At 25.6% G+C, this 20529-nt stretch overlaps 1 protein-coding gene across 1 annotated transcript; it reads left to right on the plus strand.

Moving 5' to 3' along the window:
* Positions 1-449: 449 nt before the first annotated feature.
* Positions 450-6282, plus strand: LOC145841109 (protein FAM200A-like). Its single transcript, XM_082948479.1, has 2 exons — positions 450-464; positions 5797-6282. Exons 1-2 carry the CDS (start codon positions 450-452, stop codon positions 6280-6282), a joined length of 501 nt encoding a protein of 166 aa, XP_082804605.1.
* Positions 6283-20529: the final 14247 nt, after the last annotated feature.

Consider the following 20529-nt stretch of genomic DNA (forward strand, 5'->3'; position numbering starts at 1 on the left):
ATATTAAAATAAATTTGCTAAATATAGCGTATTTATAAAAAGCATGTAAAAATATATGTAAAATATGTTAAAAATATTAAGTTTTCTATGAATATCTAGTTGTTTGAACATATTACTTAATTGATAAATTTGACAATAAAATTCAATAAATACTTCGTATTAAATTTATTAAAACTTATTATTAAAATTTAGTCGTTACTAGCCTTTTATTAAATGACTGTTTTTTCGTAAAAGTTTACTTTTTGTAAATAAAATAATATTGTATACAAGTCACCGCATTCAGATATTTAAATCTAGTGAAAGAAAAACTAACAATAAATATTTATATTCTCACTATCATCTACTACTACATATAGGTTCGACATCTCTCAATTGCTTACGTCATTTCTTAAATGAACGGAATGTAGCATCAACATATTGTATAATACAAGTGTGAGTTTAGTACTATTATGATTCCCAAACAGGTAAATTTAAAACAGTTATCTTGTGGCTGTTAAAAATTTCAACTAATTAACATGAAATTAATTTGAAACCAAGTGAAAATTTGGTCAATTATATATTTTAAAAATGTGAATTTGAAAAAGCTAACCAGTAGCTGTAATTAACTAACTCTAAATAAAATTGTTTGAAAGTAAAAACTATTTTTTCTGTAAGCTGCAACTAGATTTATTTTAGTTACAGTAACCTCTCGCATCTTTACGCACTCGTGACGTTTCGCACTCTCGTTTAGTTACGCATTTAAGAATTCTAAAAAAGTCAAAAAATAAAATTTTTAATTTTTTTTAATATTACACAAAATTGGTTTATTGTACATTTTTAATTATATGTTTTTAAATGCTAACTTACCTCTCTATTTCTTTAGACTTTATAAACTTATGTTCCTTCAATAATTAATTAATAAATATTTATAACTCAGTATATCAGAAATTTTGTTAATAATAACAGATTAATTTTTATACTTTTGTTCAAAAGAAGAAATCCCATTACAGCACCTAATGAATATTTTTGTATTAATGTTAAAGGCAATAGAAAAAAATTCAATATAAACACTACACCATTTCTTAGTTGTAAACAAATGCTTAATTTCAAATTGAATTTGCTAAGTAGAATAGAATATAAATTTTAAGTATCAAATAACTCACATATAAATAAAAATAAAGATAAAATCTACTTAGTATTAAAATAAGTAAAAATTTTTCTATAAGTACTATTATTTTATATAATTTTTTTTTAATGTATATATAGTTTTATCTTTTGTTTTCATATTTATAAATAAAGTAAACAAATTGTTAAAGATGGGAAAGTCCCCAGTTTGCTTTTAACTAGAAGCAATATCAAAAAACAGCTATTATAGTAAGTATATTTAGTACCTCTCGTATCTTTACGATCTCTCATATCTTTACGCACTTTTTCTGTGGACACAATGTGCGTAAATAAGCGAGAGGTTACTGTACTTACATCACATTATTGTTAATTATAAATTGTGCAAAAATACTTTAGTTGTTAGTATTTCTTTTACACTTATTTTCAGTGCACATAAATGTTTGTTTAAAAATATTTTTAATTACTGTTTTTAATTTAAGACACATTTTGCATCTAGACTAAAAGTTATAAATTATGTAAGCTTTGAAGATAATAGAAATATCTTTTGAAAAGTTATTTATTATTTTAGCTACAAAGCAATTTAAATTGACTAAAGTTAGTTTTTTAATAGTTTTAAGTGTATATTTACTTACTAATAGTTATAAAAATGTGTTGCTAAGTGGGTAAAAGAAACGGTTTGTATTAAAAGTTTATGTAATGTGGTAAGTAGGTTAAGGGTTTAGATGTTATCAATTTACTGTTATAGTTCTCTTACCTTATCTGCAAGCTTACAATGATTGAAAAAACTCCAAAGCCAAGCCTTTTTGATCGATACAGAAATTGGATATCTCTATGCCCTAAAAAAAACGCAACATGTAGTTTAAATTTTTTTGTTTATAAACCGGATGCGATTTGTTATTGCATGTTTTTACTTACAACCTAAAATTTCAATAGCTTTCTAGCAGTTGTAGAAAACTTTGTTAAAAATAACTTTAATAAATGTGTTGTGTTCACTTCTATTTCAAGGTTTCAATATTAAATATTTAGATTCAGCAAACAAGTTTAATCATGCATAATACTCAATAATAAAGTTGTTTTATTCACAGTATTTTTTATGATAGTTTTATTGAGATCTTGCTAACTGTTATGAATAGACCTACTTGTGTAATTGCAGATATATGTTGTGTAATATTGATAATATTATTAGAAATTTATTTTACTTATTAGCGTATATTGATTAATCTAAATTTTCTATGATTTCCTACTTCACTTTACAAAACCACAACAGGTAGTTTTGATTTTTGAAATTATTTTTTGCATGAATCATATTATCCTTTGACTTGATCTTTTAAATTTTAGGCAGCTTTATAACACTTATAATTTTCTAGTATTAGTTGTATAATGTTTATGCTGCTTATATTTGCATTACTTATTCAAGCCAGATATAAAAACTCACTAATGTCTTTATAACAAACAAAACACATGTGTCTTTAATACAACTTTTGTTAGACTAGTAACAGCTGTTTTCTCAACAGCGGTTACCAAAATATAAAATTTTACATATATTAACTGCTTACTTCGCTTTATAAAATCACTATATGTAGTATAAATGTGTTTTATACAAACCATATGTGAATATTTGTAAACTGCTATGTTGTTTCTGTATATTCAAGCTGTTTTTAAAGTCGTTGTTTTATTTACCTGTTTATTTTACTGATTGTTCAATAATAAATGGTACACAAATATTTTTAAACTTATTGACTACAATAAAAGTCAGCGAAGCGGAAACGATAAGTTTTACTACTAGACATTTTTAAGAGCATGACGGTTTTAAAAAAAGTAGTTCAATGATTGCTTTATATAAAATTTTTCATATACCTAATAACTATTTATACTTTAAGAATTATGCCTTTATTTTTATTTTTACTGTTCTAAGTGTTTGTATACATCAAATCGAATTAGTTCGATTTCAAAACTGATTTTTTTACTTGGTATTGTTTTAAATATTTAAAAAAAGAAAAACTAAAACTCTAACGCTAACAACTTGATTTTCAATGAACAAGTTTGTATTGTATCATAATTTTCACATGATTTTCCTTTAACACAGTTTTTCTAAACATTAATTTTCTGAAATTATACGGCCGCGATTGATTTATATGAAATCTCTCAGTTTTAAACGTAGCATTATGAAATAAAAAGTGCTGCTTTAAAGTTTTTTTTTTAAATCGAGTGTTATTTAGTGAAATAAAAAAATTGGTTGGTCAAAATTTCTAACAGTTATTTAGTGACTGTGACAATGTCAAATTTTATGTTAATATGACTGCGATCATTTTTTTGAGATAATTCTGAAAATTTGAATTTTTTCTTTAAGTTTTACAAAGCTTTAAGAAATAAAATGTTTACTTTAAAATAAATTTTAAAGATGTCCGTTCAAAGTTTACTATTTTGTTTATGTAATGATTCATGTTAAAAAAACGATTAACCTGTGTACATGTTAAAAACAAATATAAGAAAATTGATTAAGTTATTATAGGTTCAGTTATTAAAAACTAAATCAATTTTTTGCACGAAGACAAATTTGCACGAGGAAACAAAATTTCACGAAGACAGTTATGCACCAAGGGTCAATTTTGCACTAGTTACATTTCTTACGAAAGTAAAAAAATAAATGTATATACAAAAATAGAAACTAAATTATAAATCAACAAAACAAAAAAGTTAAGACCGAAGGTAAAGGTTAGGTGATAGTAAAAATCGAATTGAAAAGTTACTAAAGAAGTTATTACAAAAAAAATAACAAAGAGTAACAAAAAAAATTAGATAAAAAAAAAATATATCACCGACTGAGGGTAAGGGTTAGAGGTAACAGTGATAGTAAATAAATAAATAATAAAAAATTAAAAACTCCAACATGTGCAAAAAAGTCTCCGCGCAAAATTGTCTGCTCGTGCAAAAGTGATCTTTCGTGTTAAATTGTCCTCGTGCAAAGTTATATTTTTCGAATTTTGTCTGTTCATGAAACATTACGCGCTTGTGCAAATTTAACAGCTACCCAAATAAAATCTTGTTGTCCGTTGTACAAGTGCGCTTATGTAAAAGTCCAGAATAAAGCTAACTTATAAAAACTCATATATTAAACAAGAGCTTTGGCTTTCTAATGTATCTTTTTTATTTTTGCCAGTTTCTTTAGAAACTTTAACTACTGCTACTTTTATGATTACTTTTAGTCTTGCAAATAAAAAAATTCAAAAACTTGACATTGACCAGAAAAAGTCAAAGAAATTCAAACCAAAAATAATCTTAATGGACATTTATTAGTAGCTATAAGTTCTAAGAAAATATATTTTTTTTGATAGTCAAACAACTTGATTTAAATGCCGATTTCATGTTTATATAATTTTAGTTCAGATCATGGGGAATTTTTTCATGTAGTATTTTATATGTTAAAACTTTTTATCTATTCTATATATAAAATTTGTATCTTATAAAACTAAAAAGCATATAGTATTAAAAGTATTATAATAAAAGTTAAAAGATGAGAATAAAAAAATACACAAACTAATTGACTGAACTTTAATGGCAGAATTTTTATTTTGATTCATGGTAAGAAAAATAAACATTATATTTTGTCAGAATTAGTGAACGTAATTTTAAGGAATATTAAAATAAAATAGCTAGTCTTAGTCGCATTTACATTTGTATACATTAGTTTTTTCTAAATTGTTTACTTAATATTATTAAAATCACAATATTTACCTTTAATGTGTTTTATAAACAGAGTAGAAATTACAACTATTTTATTTTTAATAACTCTAATAGAATAAACAAGTTGTTAGTTAAAATTTTACTTGAAACAATTTCAATCACTTATCATCATCTGCTGTTTTTTTAATGTAAAGTATTTTTGTGTAATTGATTAATTTAATTTGGAGGTTTTGAAACTCCTTGATAACTCTTTTAAAAAGTTGGAAAACTCGATTGAATTGTATGATTTCTTTTTACAATAAAAAAAGGTATAAGAAATTCTAACATGAATTAATACGGGATAGATAAAATATGATACTTACATTTTAAGTTCAGAATTTAATTGCTTTTATCTATTTTTTCGTATCAAAAATTTATATTATTTTTCTATGCAGTAAAATATTGATCTAATAAAAAAAACACTTAACTTTGTTTATCTGCTATTAACCACAACAAGTAGCTTTATAGTACTGTATATAAAGTGTAAATGATTTATCGATATAACCTGGGTTTTTACTTTAAATTTATAACAGCATATAAGTAGCTGTAATATAATTAAAAATAGTATTTTATTTATTATTTTAAAGCAGGCTTATACATGGATTTCGAATTCATCACAACAATAAAATCATTGAAGTATTTTCTTCTAATAACTTTTTTAATATATGCCAGTGTTGTTAATAATTAATTTAAAATGTAGTTTCTGCTGATTCGTTTAAACTTATAAATTTTAAATGTTCAGTTGTTGAAAGCTTGTTAACTACCGAAAGAAAATACGCAAACTAACAAGTTCTGCTAACAAACAATTATTTAGACTAGTGCTTCTGAAATGGGGTTCCGCGAAGCCTTTCGAAATAAAAAAAGAAAAAAAACCTAAATCATAAAAGTTCAAAAAAAATAGAACAAATAAAATGGTAAACATATATAATTTTAGCATTCATTGATCTGCTTAGTATTAAATTTTTAAAGAAAAGTGACACAAAGGCCAGATGTTTCAAAGACCTATGTGAAAGTTTAGACGCTGACAATCTGCGACTTCTTTATCAAAACGAAGTTCGCTGGTTGTCAAGGGGGCGGACACTGGTTCGTCTCGTTGAATTAAAGAAGCAGGTGTTCATTGTTCTTAAAGATAAAGGCTCAGAACTAGTGAACTTCTTTGAAGATGATGTTATTTTGGCCAAGCTAGCTTATCTCACCGATATTTTCGAAGAATTGAACGCTTTGAACTTAAGCATGCAAGGAAAGAAAAATTCCATTTTTGTCATGACAGACAAGATTGAGGCGTTTAAAAATAGAACTAACTTATGGAAGAAAAAGGTTAGCAATGATAATTCTGCGAAGTTTCACCGGTTTGATGAGGCCCATGAAAAATGCATAGAATTCAACTTCTCTGACGAAATATACAACCACTTTGATCTTTTGTCTCAGTCTATCCAAATTCCAGCCGCGCACTGACATGCTTGTTGCTAAGAGACAAGTTCAAGTTTCGCACTAAATGCTTTTTATTTATTTTTCGTTAGACATCTTACCCGTTTATTACAGTAGTCTGTGAATTCGATTAGGTTCATGTTCATTTTGTTATTTTTTGTAACTATCATTATGTTTTTATTATGCAAGTAAAAATTTTTATGATTTGTTGCGATTATTCATGTTTGTTTTCGTTTATTTATAATAGAATCATAAATACCTATTGCCTCTGGCGCACTTTGAGTTTGACTCGACTTAATACTATTACAATTGGCATGATTTCTAACAATGATATAGTTTTGCTAAAAAAATGTTTTTCACTGAAATTCTTTTTTTTTTGCAGAAAATATTATATTATATATGTTATGTAAAATTAAATTAAGGGTTTCGCGGAAAAGTTGAACTTTGGAAAAGGGTTCCGCCACTAGAAAATGGTTCAGAAGCACTGATTTAGACCATTAAGTTGTAGGAAATTTATTATACTGGCAACGGTGTATAAAAACTTTTATGATTTATAAATTTACATAACAAAAAATATTTAGAGTATTATAAGTGAAATAGTTTAGCAATAGTTATTAAGTCGTTAGTCAATTTTAAAAGAAGCCAGTTTTTATTGTATGTTAAAACAATGTTTGTATTTACAAATACTAAAATTTTAATATTTCACATTATTATTAAAACTATTTTACTGGTTAGTTAGGAAAATGGTCTTTTACCAGATGGTCACTGATGATAATCTTTCAATTGCTTATGTCACGTTTAAAATTCATAACATGTGAGTTTGAATTTTTTATAGAAGTAAAGTAAAGTAGACCTTTTTCAAAATTAAATTTTATACAGCTATGTATAAAGTGTTACTTGGATTAATGATTTTTGACATTCTCAGTACGCGGTACAGAAATGAATTGTCGATAAAACCTTGGTTGTTATAAATTCTTGTGCTTACTTGTTATAGTAAAGTATTAATTTTAATCTACATAATTTCGCAAGTACAAAAAACTCTAATAAAATTTTATTTACAAAAAGTAGCTGTATAGTAGTTAGAAAAGGCTTATGTTTTAATATGAATAAGTGTTTTATAAACGGTAACTTTTAAGATTAGCAAGTAGAAAAAAATTCGATATAAAAAACACAAAAAAACATGAAATTACATTATCAAAAACTACAAAGTGATTCTCTTTTAAAATAAAACGAAAGCAAAAGTTCAACAAACAGTAATTAATGCAAGTAAATTTAGTTATCTCATTACTTACCGCACATATAAATTATACAACAAGTAACTATATAAGCAATATATATATATTGAGTGATTTATAAAATTAAAGATAAATACAGTGATACAAAGTTGGAAACAGCTGATACTAATTCACAAAATAAATTTTAGTTACATAGAGTGAACCGTTATATAAAGTCTGTGTTAAACAACATATTTCAAATATTATTTTTTACACTTAAATGTTTAAGTCAAGAAATATAGTAAACTAATTATTTAAATTTAACATGTTCTTTTCGTTCAACCAATACTGTATTCAAAAACTCATGTTCAATATCATAGACTTGAAAAAAAGTTTTTCTAAAAAAATAAGCAATAAAATTTCATAAATTGTACAAGTGTACAGCTCATCATAACTGAGCAAGTAAAAAAAGTTATTTACTAAACTGTTATCATTTCTATTAATTAATTAAAATTCTTGTTTCAATCAATAAAACATCGTTTCAAAGTGGTTGTTGTACTTTTAAGCTTTGAGTTAAGCTATATATTTTATAAAACAAAAAATTTAAAAGAATAAAAGTTGTTTGGTTGCTAATTATGTTTCACTAAGTAATTTAAGGCTCCTTAATCATAAAAACTATTGATGAAACGTTATAACAGTATTCAAGTTATAAATAAAATACTTATTTCTATGTTTTTAACACCTTAAAGTATTTGTATTTGGATTTTTAAATTTAATTTAATTCAAATAAACATTAGTTTTAACTCACAAGTGTTAAACTTTATTTGTTTTGTAGTTGTTTAAATCATTATTAGGTAAAGCTTAATTTTTTAGAATTATTTTAGATAATTAGGAAGATTTTATGTATTCATATAAACTTGTATTAATGCTTATTAAAGATATACAAAAAAAAATTATGTATTTTAAGGAATATGAAAGTGTTTAGAGTATTAATCAGTTAGTTTACAAATAATAAAACTCAGTTAATATTTGTTTTGGTGGGTATGAAAAATACTTACTAAAACTACTTAAACTGTTACTATTATCTATTTATTTTAGGTGGTAATTAATAAATAGTATTTATATTAACAAGTATATGTCTCTATCATTTTCAAACTTAAAGTACGTTGAAAAACTATAAGAAACAAATTTTATCATCATCACTAGTATAACAAAAATATAATCTATCATTTTATTACATTAAAATTAAAAATTACAAATTGTAGCTCAAACAAATTGTATAAATTAGGTGTAATTACAACTTAGTTGTTGTGATAGAATTCTCCAAGTTTGAACAGCTTTTTAGTAGCTGTAATTAAATAAAATTAATGAACATCAAATTCATAAGATAGATATTTTTATCCATCAGCAACAGCTTTTGAAATAAACATTTTTTAGTTGTTTATGTCACAATTTAAATCCACATGTAGTTTTAAATATCTATTTATTAACCGAGCTTGATCTACAAGTGTGTTCCTTATAAAATTCCTACGATTTAAACCAGCTTTCTAGTATCTGTTATTGCTAAACTATAATTTTTGTTAAATATGTTTCTGCCATTAATTTATTCAGATAATTTACTTCATAAGAATCACGTTTGATAAAGTTATCAAAAACATTTTAGCATAATACTACGTCCTTTATATAATACTATTCAAAAGTTTAATTGATAAGTTATTAAATTACTGTAGTATATATAACTTTTTACTTTATATAAAGAAACTATAGTAATTTTTATTGTATATTGTTTACTAAAAATACTATTATGCCTTGCAGAAAAGTACTTGTTTTTTTTTAAATTGTTTATATGTATCAATAAACTAACATTATGAACATTGAAAAACTCATTAGAGTTTATATTGATGTATTGACAAAATAATAATGTTAGAAGATTACTGAAGTCGTAAGTCATTTTTGTAAGAAGCCACTTTACATTGTACGTTAAAACAGTATCTGTATTTAAACTTCTATAATTATCATAAAATGAAAAATATTTTATTTGTTCCTTAATAAACAATCTCAAATCAGCAGCTACAGCTAATAAAATTATTCAAATGCTTTTGTCACATTATAAATTTAAAGCATATTTTTTAATTTTTTATACGAAACAAGTAAATTCTACAAGAATAAAGATTATTTTCGAAAACTTTTTTTATAAAGCTTTCTAGAAGCTGTGACATAGACTAATGTTCACTTGACCAGTACGTAGTACAGAAGTTCTTGTTTGTTACAGATTCGTTATGCTTATTTGTTACACTTAGACATTAATTTTAAATTACTAAATTTATATTGTGCATTACTGAAAACTCCAAGATCTTTATTTGTGAAATGTAGCTATAAGAATAGCTTGTAAAAAAATTTTGTTTTGAAACAAATAAGTGTTTCATAATAATAAACTATTAAATCAAGCAGAAAAAACTGTTTTAAAGTTTTATAACTAGCAATGAGTACAAGTTAATTCGGTATCTTTTAACGTCTACGTCGGTTACAAATCATACAAAAAATAGCTGCAATCGGCAAAGTATACGTCAGGTGATTTATAGAATATATGCAGAGATGTAAGCTCTGTAACAGCAAATACTATTTTTATTAAGAAATTAAGTTTGACAGCGTGATCCACTACAAGTGTTCTATATATGAAATTTATAAATAAATTTAGTAAAATAAGTTTAATAACTTTTTAAATTAGTAAACGTTTGGTTAACAATTAACTAAAAAAATAATTACTGCTGTTCCGGTCATACTTTAAAATTGTTTAATAAAAAGTTGAAAAACTTGTAAAGTACTGATAAAAGTCTGAGAAATCTAAACAAACAAGCTCTGCTAACAGAGGTTTTTTTAAAAGTAATTATTCTAAGAAAATATCAATTAACTTTTAGTTTCTTTTGTCAAACAACAAAATTTTTATTTGTCTATTTTTATTATCCATCTTACAATTAAAAAAAATTTAAGTTGCTGTAAATTTATTCAAACTCAGAATTATAAAACTCACATAATAAAACTTCAGTATTTTAGTTGAATTTATAGTCTACAAAACACTTGTTTTTTATTTGCAATAAAAATTTAGCAGTATTAGCATTAAATTTATATTAAAGCTTGATATATTTAGTTGATTAAAATAGTACTTATTTTATACAAGTGTTAAAGTAAATCTGTAGTCCATATGTTATAAAATTATGTATTACTAGTTAATTTTGACACAAAGCGCTTTTTAATGTATAAACTATCGAATTGAAGAATATAAAAGAAACCTGCGACATGCTACCGAATGTTACATTGCAAACTAAAATATTTGGGGCCATAATGCAAAGTTTTTGTATTTGTAAAATTATTTTATTAATGCTTTGTTTATCTTTTTTTTTGCTTTTTAGTAAATTGATTATTCCACAAATTATTGTTTTTAAAGTGTTTAAAAACAGCTGTAGTTTTTCTAAGCAGTAATTAATGATTTAAACAAGCCAGACATCTCTTAATTACTTATGTGATATTATAATACCATAACATGTAGCTTTAATGTATACTACGAATGTAGTTTATAGATATTTGTACCAATTATTCAAGCAGCCATCTATTAGCTTTAGTATTAATTAAAGTAACTTACTGCAAATCTGACAGTATAGAAATACAAAAAAGTTAGTATTTTTCTCGTTTTAATTTTATTTTTAAATGAATTGAAAAGCACGATCCAGTAGCTCTACTTTTGTAAAGTTTTTTTATACAAAAACGTCAAAAAAAACATTCATAATTTAATTTTGAATCAGCATACGGGATTGATAACACCAATTAATTCTTTTGGTTAACTTATCAATATATTTTTACAAAAGTGACCCTCCCTGCAAAAGTTTTCCTTTGTGCATACTTGACGTATATCCAATTTTAGCAGTTAAACTTTAAATCATTTATTTGTTAAATAGGTTCAATTAAACTTAATGCTTAATGAACTAAAAAAGTATTACAGTTTGATAGAATTTTTCGCTTCAAGTATATTAATGGAAGAAGCTTATGGTAAGCAAAATATTAATTTATGCACTTTAACATTTAAAGTCAGACCATATAATAATCGATTTGTATATTAATCATTTGAAATTAATGTTTATTTTTTTAGTTAAATGAATGTTATGTTCTTAAAATCTGGTTTAGTAAAACAAACTTAAAATACTTAAAAAATCAATAAAATTTAATAACGTGAACTAATTTATCAATCTCTTTAAGTATTAACAAAATAACATAAATGTTCTTTAAAAATCTGAAATTCTTCAATTGTTCGTATATTATTTATATAAACAAAATACAACCCTTGTTTTATGCAATCAAACATAGTTAAAAGTTTTTCTTGTGTTTTTACGTTTTGTGTTCAAAATAACTTATAAAACAATAATAGCTTATATTTTTATATTCGGCAATTTCTTCCCTTTAATGAGATATATACTAAAAATAAACTTAAAATCTTGGAAGAAGTTCAGAAAAACTCTATTTTTGCAAACTAAATAACTTTTGCAAACCAAAATTACTAACTTGTTTAAATATTATCTTAACTGCTTACATTATTTGTTAAAATCACAACTTGTAGCTTCGATGGTTTAAATATATTTTTATGTATGATATTTGCCATTCATCATCGATTCAGTCTAATTTCCAACAGCTTTATAGTAGTTGTAATAAATTAAAATAAATTTAATGCTAACTGCTACAACTGGTTTAAACACAGAAGTATGACAGTAAAAAGAAAAGATCATAGTATTGTAAAGTAAATAATTTAGTAAATTGTATATGATTACCGATAAACGTCTGATAAAGAAGTTTGAAAAAACAAAAAAATTAAAATAATAAAAACAAATCAAAATATGTGTAAGAAGAAAAATAAAAAAAAGACATATTAAAAATAAATTTAAATTAAATTAAGCTTATACTAAAATTAATAGTTAAACTAAAAAAATATCATTTAATAAATTAAAATCATTGTATTTTAAAATAACTGAAGTTTTTTTTTTTTATTCTATAACTTTATTTATTGACTAGTTTATTTTGCATTTTGTTCTGTTAAAAAAAAATAAAATAAACAAATAAAATGGGTTAGAAACAATCAAGTTAGAAGTGATTGGCTTAGAAGAGATCGGGATCGAAATAGTCAAGCTAGAAATGATCGGGATAGAAAATAAATGGATTAGAAGTGACCGGGTTAGAAATGATCGGGTTATAAGTAATTGGGTTATAAGTGATCGAGTTAGAAGTAATTGGGTTTTAAGTGACCGAGTTAGAATTGATTGGGTTAGAAGTGATCGGGTAGAAATGATCGGTAGAAATGTAGTTTTAGTATAGTGTGATGTAGTTATAATGTATCTTTGTGTTTTTTAGTTCATGTAACAAAATATAAGTGTTGTTTCGATTGTTGTATTAATCTGCTATACATTACTTTTTCCTTCTACCCACAAAACCTTCTCTTACTGAGATAATGTTATATAATTACTTGTTTTGAATAAACAACGAAACTGAGTATTTACTTTATTAATGACTATTTTAAAATAACTGGTAGTGATTATTTTTGAAAAAAAAATGCTTTAATAAAAGTTTTAGTGTTTAATCCAGTTGATACACTCAAACAATTCTATTTTTCTCTATGTTAGTAGTTTATAATTCAACAAAAATAAGATTATCTTTAGTTTAGACTTAGTTAAACATTTTAGTCGTGAAATATCATAATATAAGTATAACATTGTTTTACAAGCTCACATTAAACCCGTAAACACAACTTTTTTTATAGAATAAATAAAACTATCAAGAAGTTTTCTTTAAATACTAGTTTCTTGAAAATTGGATTTAAGTTTTATATTGTGTAATCTAACAACGAACATTTAAGAACTAGCACGCAAAATTTACATCGTGAATATAATATGTTGATGGTGTCTCGGATGTTAGTCTTCCGAACTGCGCTCTCAGGCAGACAATATTTTTCCTTTTATCTTTATTTAATATCACAGCCGCTAGAAAGCTGTTTGAAACTTTTCTTTAAAGTCAATGATCTGATTTTTAATACTATTCGGTTTTTTTACAAAAAGTTAAAGCTTCATGTAATGTTATTTTACTGTTACGTAGGTTAACGAAAAAACCTAATTTACAAATCTATAGATGCTTTTGTGAGACATTGTCATTTATTAAGTACACTAAAACACTAAAAGTATATTTAACCAAAATGTTAATTAATAAATAGATTACTGTAAAAATAAAACAGTCACTATTAAAATAATCTTTTAATAACTACTAGAGGAGTATGCAATTTTTTGTAGTTAAAACAGAATATGTTTTAAATTATTTTCTGAATAAACAGAAAAGGTCGATTTTAGAAACTTATTATGAATGAAGCTTCTTTACTCTCATTTGTTTTAGTAATACTACATAAAAACTTTTTGTTGTTTTTTCAAAAATTCGTTATGAGTTGTAACATTATAAAGCTTTATGGTTAAAAGTTTCCACTAATACAGTGGTCGGCAAACTGCGGCCCGCGGGCCAAATACGGCCCTTTAAGTCAAAATCTGCGGCGCACGAGCTCATATTCTGCAAAAAATATACATTTTAAAAACGATAAAAATAATATTTTTTGTAATAAAAACTTACATTTATGCTATGAATTCAATAAATACTCTTTATTAATGGTGTAATATTACTTAAATTGTTATGTTTCTGGTCTTAAATAATATTTTTCTACTGATTACTAGAATTTTTTTAGATAAATGCGACCCTAAAAAGTTTTTTTCTAAATAGTGCGGTCCGCGAGTAATTTTTTCTAAGGAAATTGGCCCGCGAGTCACATAAGGCTGCCGACCCCTGGTCTGGACTATCAGCTTGTGACTAAAACATCACATAAGAAGTTTCGTCAGTCAGTTTCATAAAAGAGAAATGTTTCGTATATATTAGAATAGTAGTTCATAGATAACCATAACAATTTTTCAAACAAACTTCTGATAGCTACATATTAATCAAAGTAACTTCTTGTAAATCTACCAATTTAGAACTAAGGAACTACTAGTATTTTTAAAACCTTTTGTTTTATTTTTAGTATTTTAATGAATTGAAAAGCACGATCCAATACCTCTAATAGTGTAAAGTCGTTTATACAAAAGCGTGCAAACAAAAAAAATCTATACTTGGCTTTTTAGTTAGCCTACAGGCTTGAAAACATCAATTTATTCTTTTTGATAACTACTAAGAATATTTTTACAATAGTGACACCCTTGCAAAAGCTTCCCTTATTGCATATTTGACACATATCCAATTTTAGCAGTTAAACTTCAAATCACTTACTTGTGATCCGGATTCAATTGAACTTAATGCTTGGCTACGAGTAAATACTTAATCAAGAAGGTTTATTAATTTTGTAAAAAATATTCTAAGTAGTATCAAAATAGGATATATTTTTTTTACAACAGTTTGTGATTTGTATATATTATCTCTTGACAGTCTACGTCATTTGTTAAAAACATATAACTTACCTTCATCATCTGTATATAGAAAGAATTTGATTAATTATCAATTACAATAGTGAAAACTTCATAATTTTAAACAGCGTTCCACAAGATGTAATACAGTGCTTCCTCGCTAATCCGGTCCTCGCTAATCCGGTTCCTCGCTAATCCGGCCGGTTTTAGTCGAGAAGTCGACTTATTTACTTTAGCGTTTTTAGCGTTTATTTGCATTTTACTTCGAAAAAGTATTCAATTTACGTTTTATAAGTATGAAAGCAATATATTGTTACGTCATCATAAAGTATCATTTGTATAATCTTAAGTTTTTTTTCATACTTTTCCCGCTCAGTTGTAACAAACTTGTTTATTATTTATTTGCAATTTTTCTGTTTTTGCTAAGCAAATTACACTTTAATATACTACAATCAACATATCTGGTTAAAAAATGGATAAGACAGCAAAGAAACGAAAACGCGTTCAACTAACAATTGAAAACACGTTAAAAGTTTGCGAAATGGCAAACAATAATGTGCCTAAAGCTGTTATAATGAGCCAGTTTAACATAGGTAAGTCAGCTTAAATGACATTTTGAGAGGCGAAGAAAAGTTCAAAAAGTTTAAAGCCGAAAAGGAGGAGTTGGGACTAATTGGAGCTGCTAAAACGGCAAAAAAAGTAGAGGTAGGCGTCTTTGACAAGCTAGACAGCGCCCTTTACATTTGGTTTCGTCAGGAACGTGAAAAGGGTTGTCCAATAACTGGCCCAATACTATTAGAAAAAGCCTCCGAGTTCCATCGTTTAATTTACGGTGAACACTCAAGGCCCTTTACAGCAAGTTTCAATGGAGGTTTTGCAGGAGATTTTGCTTGCGTAATCTTAAAATATGTGGCGAAAAATTAAGTGCAGATAGTTCAGCTGCTAATAAATCCATAAATGAGTTTTCTGTCATAACTGAGGGCTATTCTGAACACCAAGTTTTTAACTGCGATGAAACTGGGTTATACTTCAGAATGTTGCCTGGTCATACATTAGCTTCAGTTAACGACCGGCCAGATGGAACGAAGAAAGCAAAGGACAAGGTAACAATAAACGCATGTGCTAATGCGAGTGACACAATGAAGCTACCTTTATTGTTAATTGGAAATGCTAAAAACCCGCGTTGTTTCCGTAACCTCAACAAGGAAGCGCTGCCAGTTGTCTATCGTAGTCAAAAAAATGTTTTTTTCTTTGAATAAAGTAAAATAAATTAAATTAACAGAAATTTTATAGTACGTTTTGTTATATACATTCATAATATAACTAAGGTAGATAATTTGTAAAAAAAAGGGATATTGATTAAATCAGAGCTTATTTAATAATAATAAAAAAATTAAAAAGTTTTTTACAAAAAAATACTGGTTCTCTCAACCTATACAGTATGATCTAGTTTTTGTAGATTAACGGCAAAAGAATTTAACACTCTGGTATGGTAAAAACTAACTTATTTATGATTTGAAGGAGAAGGTTTTTAACAAATTTAGTTTTAACTTCATAATAATCAACTTTAACATCAACTTTTTCAACGATCAGTAAGTTTGAATAAAAGTAAACACAGCGGCACAACCATTTTTTTAGAATTAAATTTTAACTTTTTTTCAACAAAAAGCCTTCTCTGCAAAATTCAGAAACATTTATTGAGACGATTTAGTAAATTATTTTAATAATTTTAGTGCAGCAATCAACAAAATAGTCTGAATCACGAACTTCTACATTAAAGTAAGGTTCGGGGTTACTTTTATATAAAGTTTTGATGAAGAACCTAGGCAAGATATAAGTACCCTCGGACTTGTTATAAAAGTAAACACGTCTATTTAACTATTAAAGACTTTTTTTGCTCTAGAACTAAGTAGTAACTTATAAATGACTTGAAATCAAGACGGTCAATCGACATAACATACTTTTGCGGTTTTTTACTTGACATAACTGTTTTAATAGCTAAGTTATATCTGAAAATCATGCTTTGTTTTTCCACTTGATATAACAAAATTATTTAATTTCTCCTAATGTTTGGTTGAATTCCATTATCTAAATAGACTTATGCAAGTTGTAAAACAACTTGTATTAGTTATTAAGGTGAAACCTAAATCTAACCTACTATAAAACGTTAATAAGATAGTCAGCAGTAGTACAGCAGTAGTATTTAAATTTTAAAATGCATTTGTTAAAATTGTTATAGTCACGTTATATATAATAAAATCCAACATATATATAGTTATAACTGCTTACATAAAATTTTTACAAAGAAGATTTCCAAATATTGTAAAGAAACAATTTAGTAAACTGTATATGATTAACGAAAAACGTCTGTTAAAGTAGATGAAAAAAAGAAAACTTATATAATGAAAAATAATTAAATTATGTACAGGATGAAAAATCAAAAACTAAGGTAATAAAAGAAAATTAAAATTAACAAATAAACATTAAAAAAGTTGATACTATAATTTAAATTTAATCTTAAATGATCGGGTTAGAAGTGATCGGGTAAGAAGTGATTAGGTTAGAAATTATCGGTTTAGAAGTGAAGTGGTTAGAAATGATCGATATCCCCTACATATATGTAAAAATGAGTAAAAATAAATTTAAGTATGTAAATATATTTTTATTGTATTCAAATAGGTTATATTTATTTTAATAGAGGTATATAATTGAACTTAATGCTTGGTTATTTAATCAAAAACATAATTACTGCTAGGATGATTATACTTAACAAAAGATTTAAATAGTAGTTTTGAACAAACTTTTCAACTATCAAATAACTCTGCAAAATCTGATCGAAAAACTCTTCTTACAGAAATTAGTTAAAAGCAATAAGTTCTAAGAAAACTTAATTTTGTTGTTAGTGATTTTTCAAACAATAAAATTTTGATAAAGATATTACATGCAAAATTTAATAATTCGGTATGAAGCGTGGACATATTAATTTATGTTAAATTTAACATGTTAAACAACTTAGTGTTGTGTTCATAACTTCAGTACTATTGATTTACAGTACACATTTAATTGTATACATATCTATAATTTAAATTTGGTTCGAAAACTTAATTTAATAAAAAAAAATAATAAATAAGCTTAGACCTACAACATACTTAGATGTACTTAGATAACTTTTGTTTTTTAAATTAGAAAGGCAGAATTATATGATATATGTTATCTTGATTCCTTATACACAATGTAAGAACAAACGTAATGGATAAGAAAAAAAAAACAGTAACTAGAAGAAAAATAATAGCGATTTCAGGTTTATTACTAAAATCTAAGAAAATAAAACTGTTTTTGTATAACCAAAACAAACTAATTTTACTTTAACAGTTTACGTACACTGACATTTATTGCTCACGCCCAACATACAAAGTTTTATAATAATAAGATTTTCTTGTTACACAATATAATTTTAATGATAAGCTAAAAAAATTAACTTTTGGTATAGGTAACGGATATATTTGATTTATTCATTTTTTCATTGTTTGATGTGCTTACGTCATATCACAAAATCACAATATATAGCTTTGATAAGAAGTACATTTTCCTGTATTTTTTTAATTTTAATCATATTATACCTTTTGATAAAACAAACAGGTTTATATTTGTTGTAGACTGTACTTTCACTAATTAGAGAAATATATAATTTTAGTTTATCTTTTGAAACAGCCATCACAAGTTCAGGTTTTTCCAATTTTAAACAACTTTCTGGTGACTTTTATTATACTGGATATTAATATTCAATTTTACTACCCAGAATGTAGCCAAGAATAGCGACACACTTGTCTCTTATGATTTATATTAATTCGAAAAATCATTTCCATATCTTATTTTCTGATAATAGTTAAAATAAATTATAAGTGGTTTTGTTGGTTCTGTTCAAAAATATCACTTATCGAATCAACATGTTGGATTGTAATAAGTGACCCAAGCCCCTAAAAAATAATCAAAGAAAATCTTTAGTTAAACATTTGGGCTTTGAAGGTAGACTTTTAAAATCATGTGATTTTTTTATATTGAAAAATTTACTTTGATATCTTTTGTTTCCAATGTTTAAATTACTTGTTTATCTACGATTCTATGATTCAGTTCAGTAAAAAAAGTGTTTACAAATACGTATAAGTTTATAAAAATTTTAATATTTTGAGCTAAAAAAATCATCTTAAATCCAAATTTTATACATAAACTGTGAAATAACCGCCAACAAATTTTCTAAAATTATTCTAAATAAGAATGGAAAAAAATAACAAACAAATTACATTTCGTTATTTAAGTATAAGTAACTTTGGTTCTAATCAAAACATAAATACTCTATTGATGCTCAACAATATAAAATTTCATTTGTAATCTAAATTAAAAAAAAAACTTATTTTTTGTCAGTGTTGCTTACGACTGTATTAATCTGACGTCAATGTTTTGTATACAAATCGAATTTGGTTTGTATAAACATATGCTAATTTTTCCAAAATTTTACACAGCTTTCTGGTAGCTGTAATATCCATTAAAAAACAACTTCTACTAAGTTCGTAATTTTCTGTATTTTAGAGTAAGTTTTCATAAGTGTAAAAATATATTCTATACATTGAAGCAATACGCTGATGTTTTAACCATTGATGTAAGCAATTAAGATAGAATTAAAATACAGCACCAGTTTTACACAAATTTTCTAATTACTCTCTTAAAGATTCTTTCCAATTTATAGAAAAAATTAGTCTAATTCCTCGTTCCAAAGTCAAAAGTAGCTATATGATTTCATATGATATCAAAAGCTTGTTCACTAATATTCCAGTAGTGGAGGTTATTGAAATTTGCTTAAAGGTATTGTATCATTCCGATTTAAAACACCCTCAGATGCCGGAATTTGTGTGCAGAGAAATGTTACACATGGCTGTGTTAGGTGTTGAGTTTAGTTTTGATGGTAAAATGTATAAACAAATAGATGGGGTTGCAATGGGTTCACCTTTAGGTCCTATCTTGGCTAATATTTTTGTTGGTTACCTAGAAAGTAAGTTATTTTTGAACTGTAAAAGTCCTCTCATGTATCTTCGATACGTAGATGACACTTTTGTTATGTTTGAAAATAGACAAGAGAGCTCCAGTTTTCTTAATGATCTTAATAATCTTCACAAAAATCTCAGTTTTACAAAAGAAGAAGAACATAACAACTCGTTAAACTTTTTAGATGTTTGTGTCCAACGATCAGTTGAGGGGGAACTTTTAACAAAAATTCATCGTAAATTAAATTCAGAAGCATTATATGTTCCGTGGGCATCTTTTGGTCCAGTCAAGCAGAAGTTAGGAGTTTTAACGGGTATGGTGAAGCGTTTCACCAGACTTTGTTCTCCTTGCTTTCTTGAAGGCGAGTTGAAAACACTTCAAAACACTTTCCTTTCGCTTGGTTATCCAGGTAACTTAGTTTCGAAAGTTATAACAAGAGCTAGAAGTTCAACAGCTTTAAAAATGATTGGCCCTCAGAAGTGTCCAGTATACTTAAAACTTCCTTACCTTGGAAATATTTCTGAGAGGTTTTCTAAGAAAATTTCTGA

This window comes from Thalia democratica, chromosome 7 (genome assembly GCF_965202585.1).
Source record: "Thalia democratica chromosome 7, ktThaDemo2.hap1.1, whole genome shotgun sequence".
NCBI classification, from domain to species: domain Eukaryota; kingdom Metazoa; phylum Chordata; class Thaliacea; order Salpida; family Salpidae; genus Thalia; species Thalia democratica.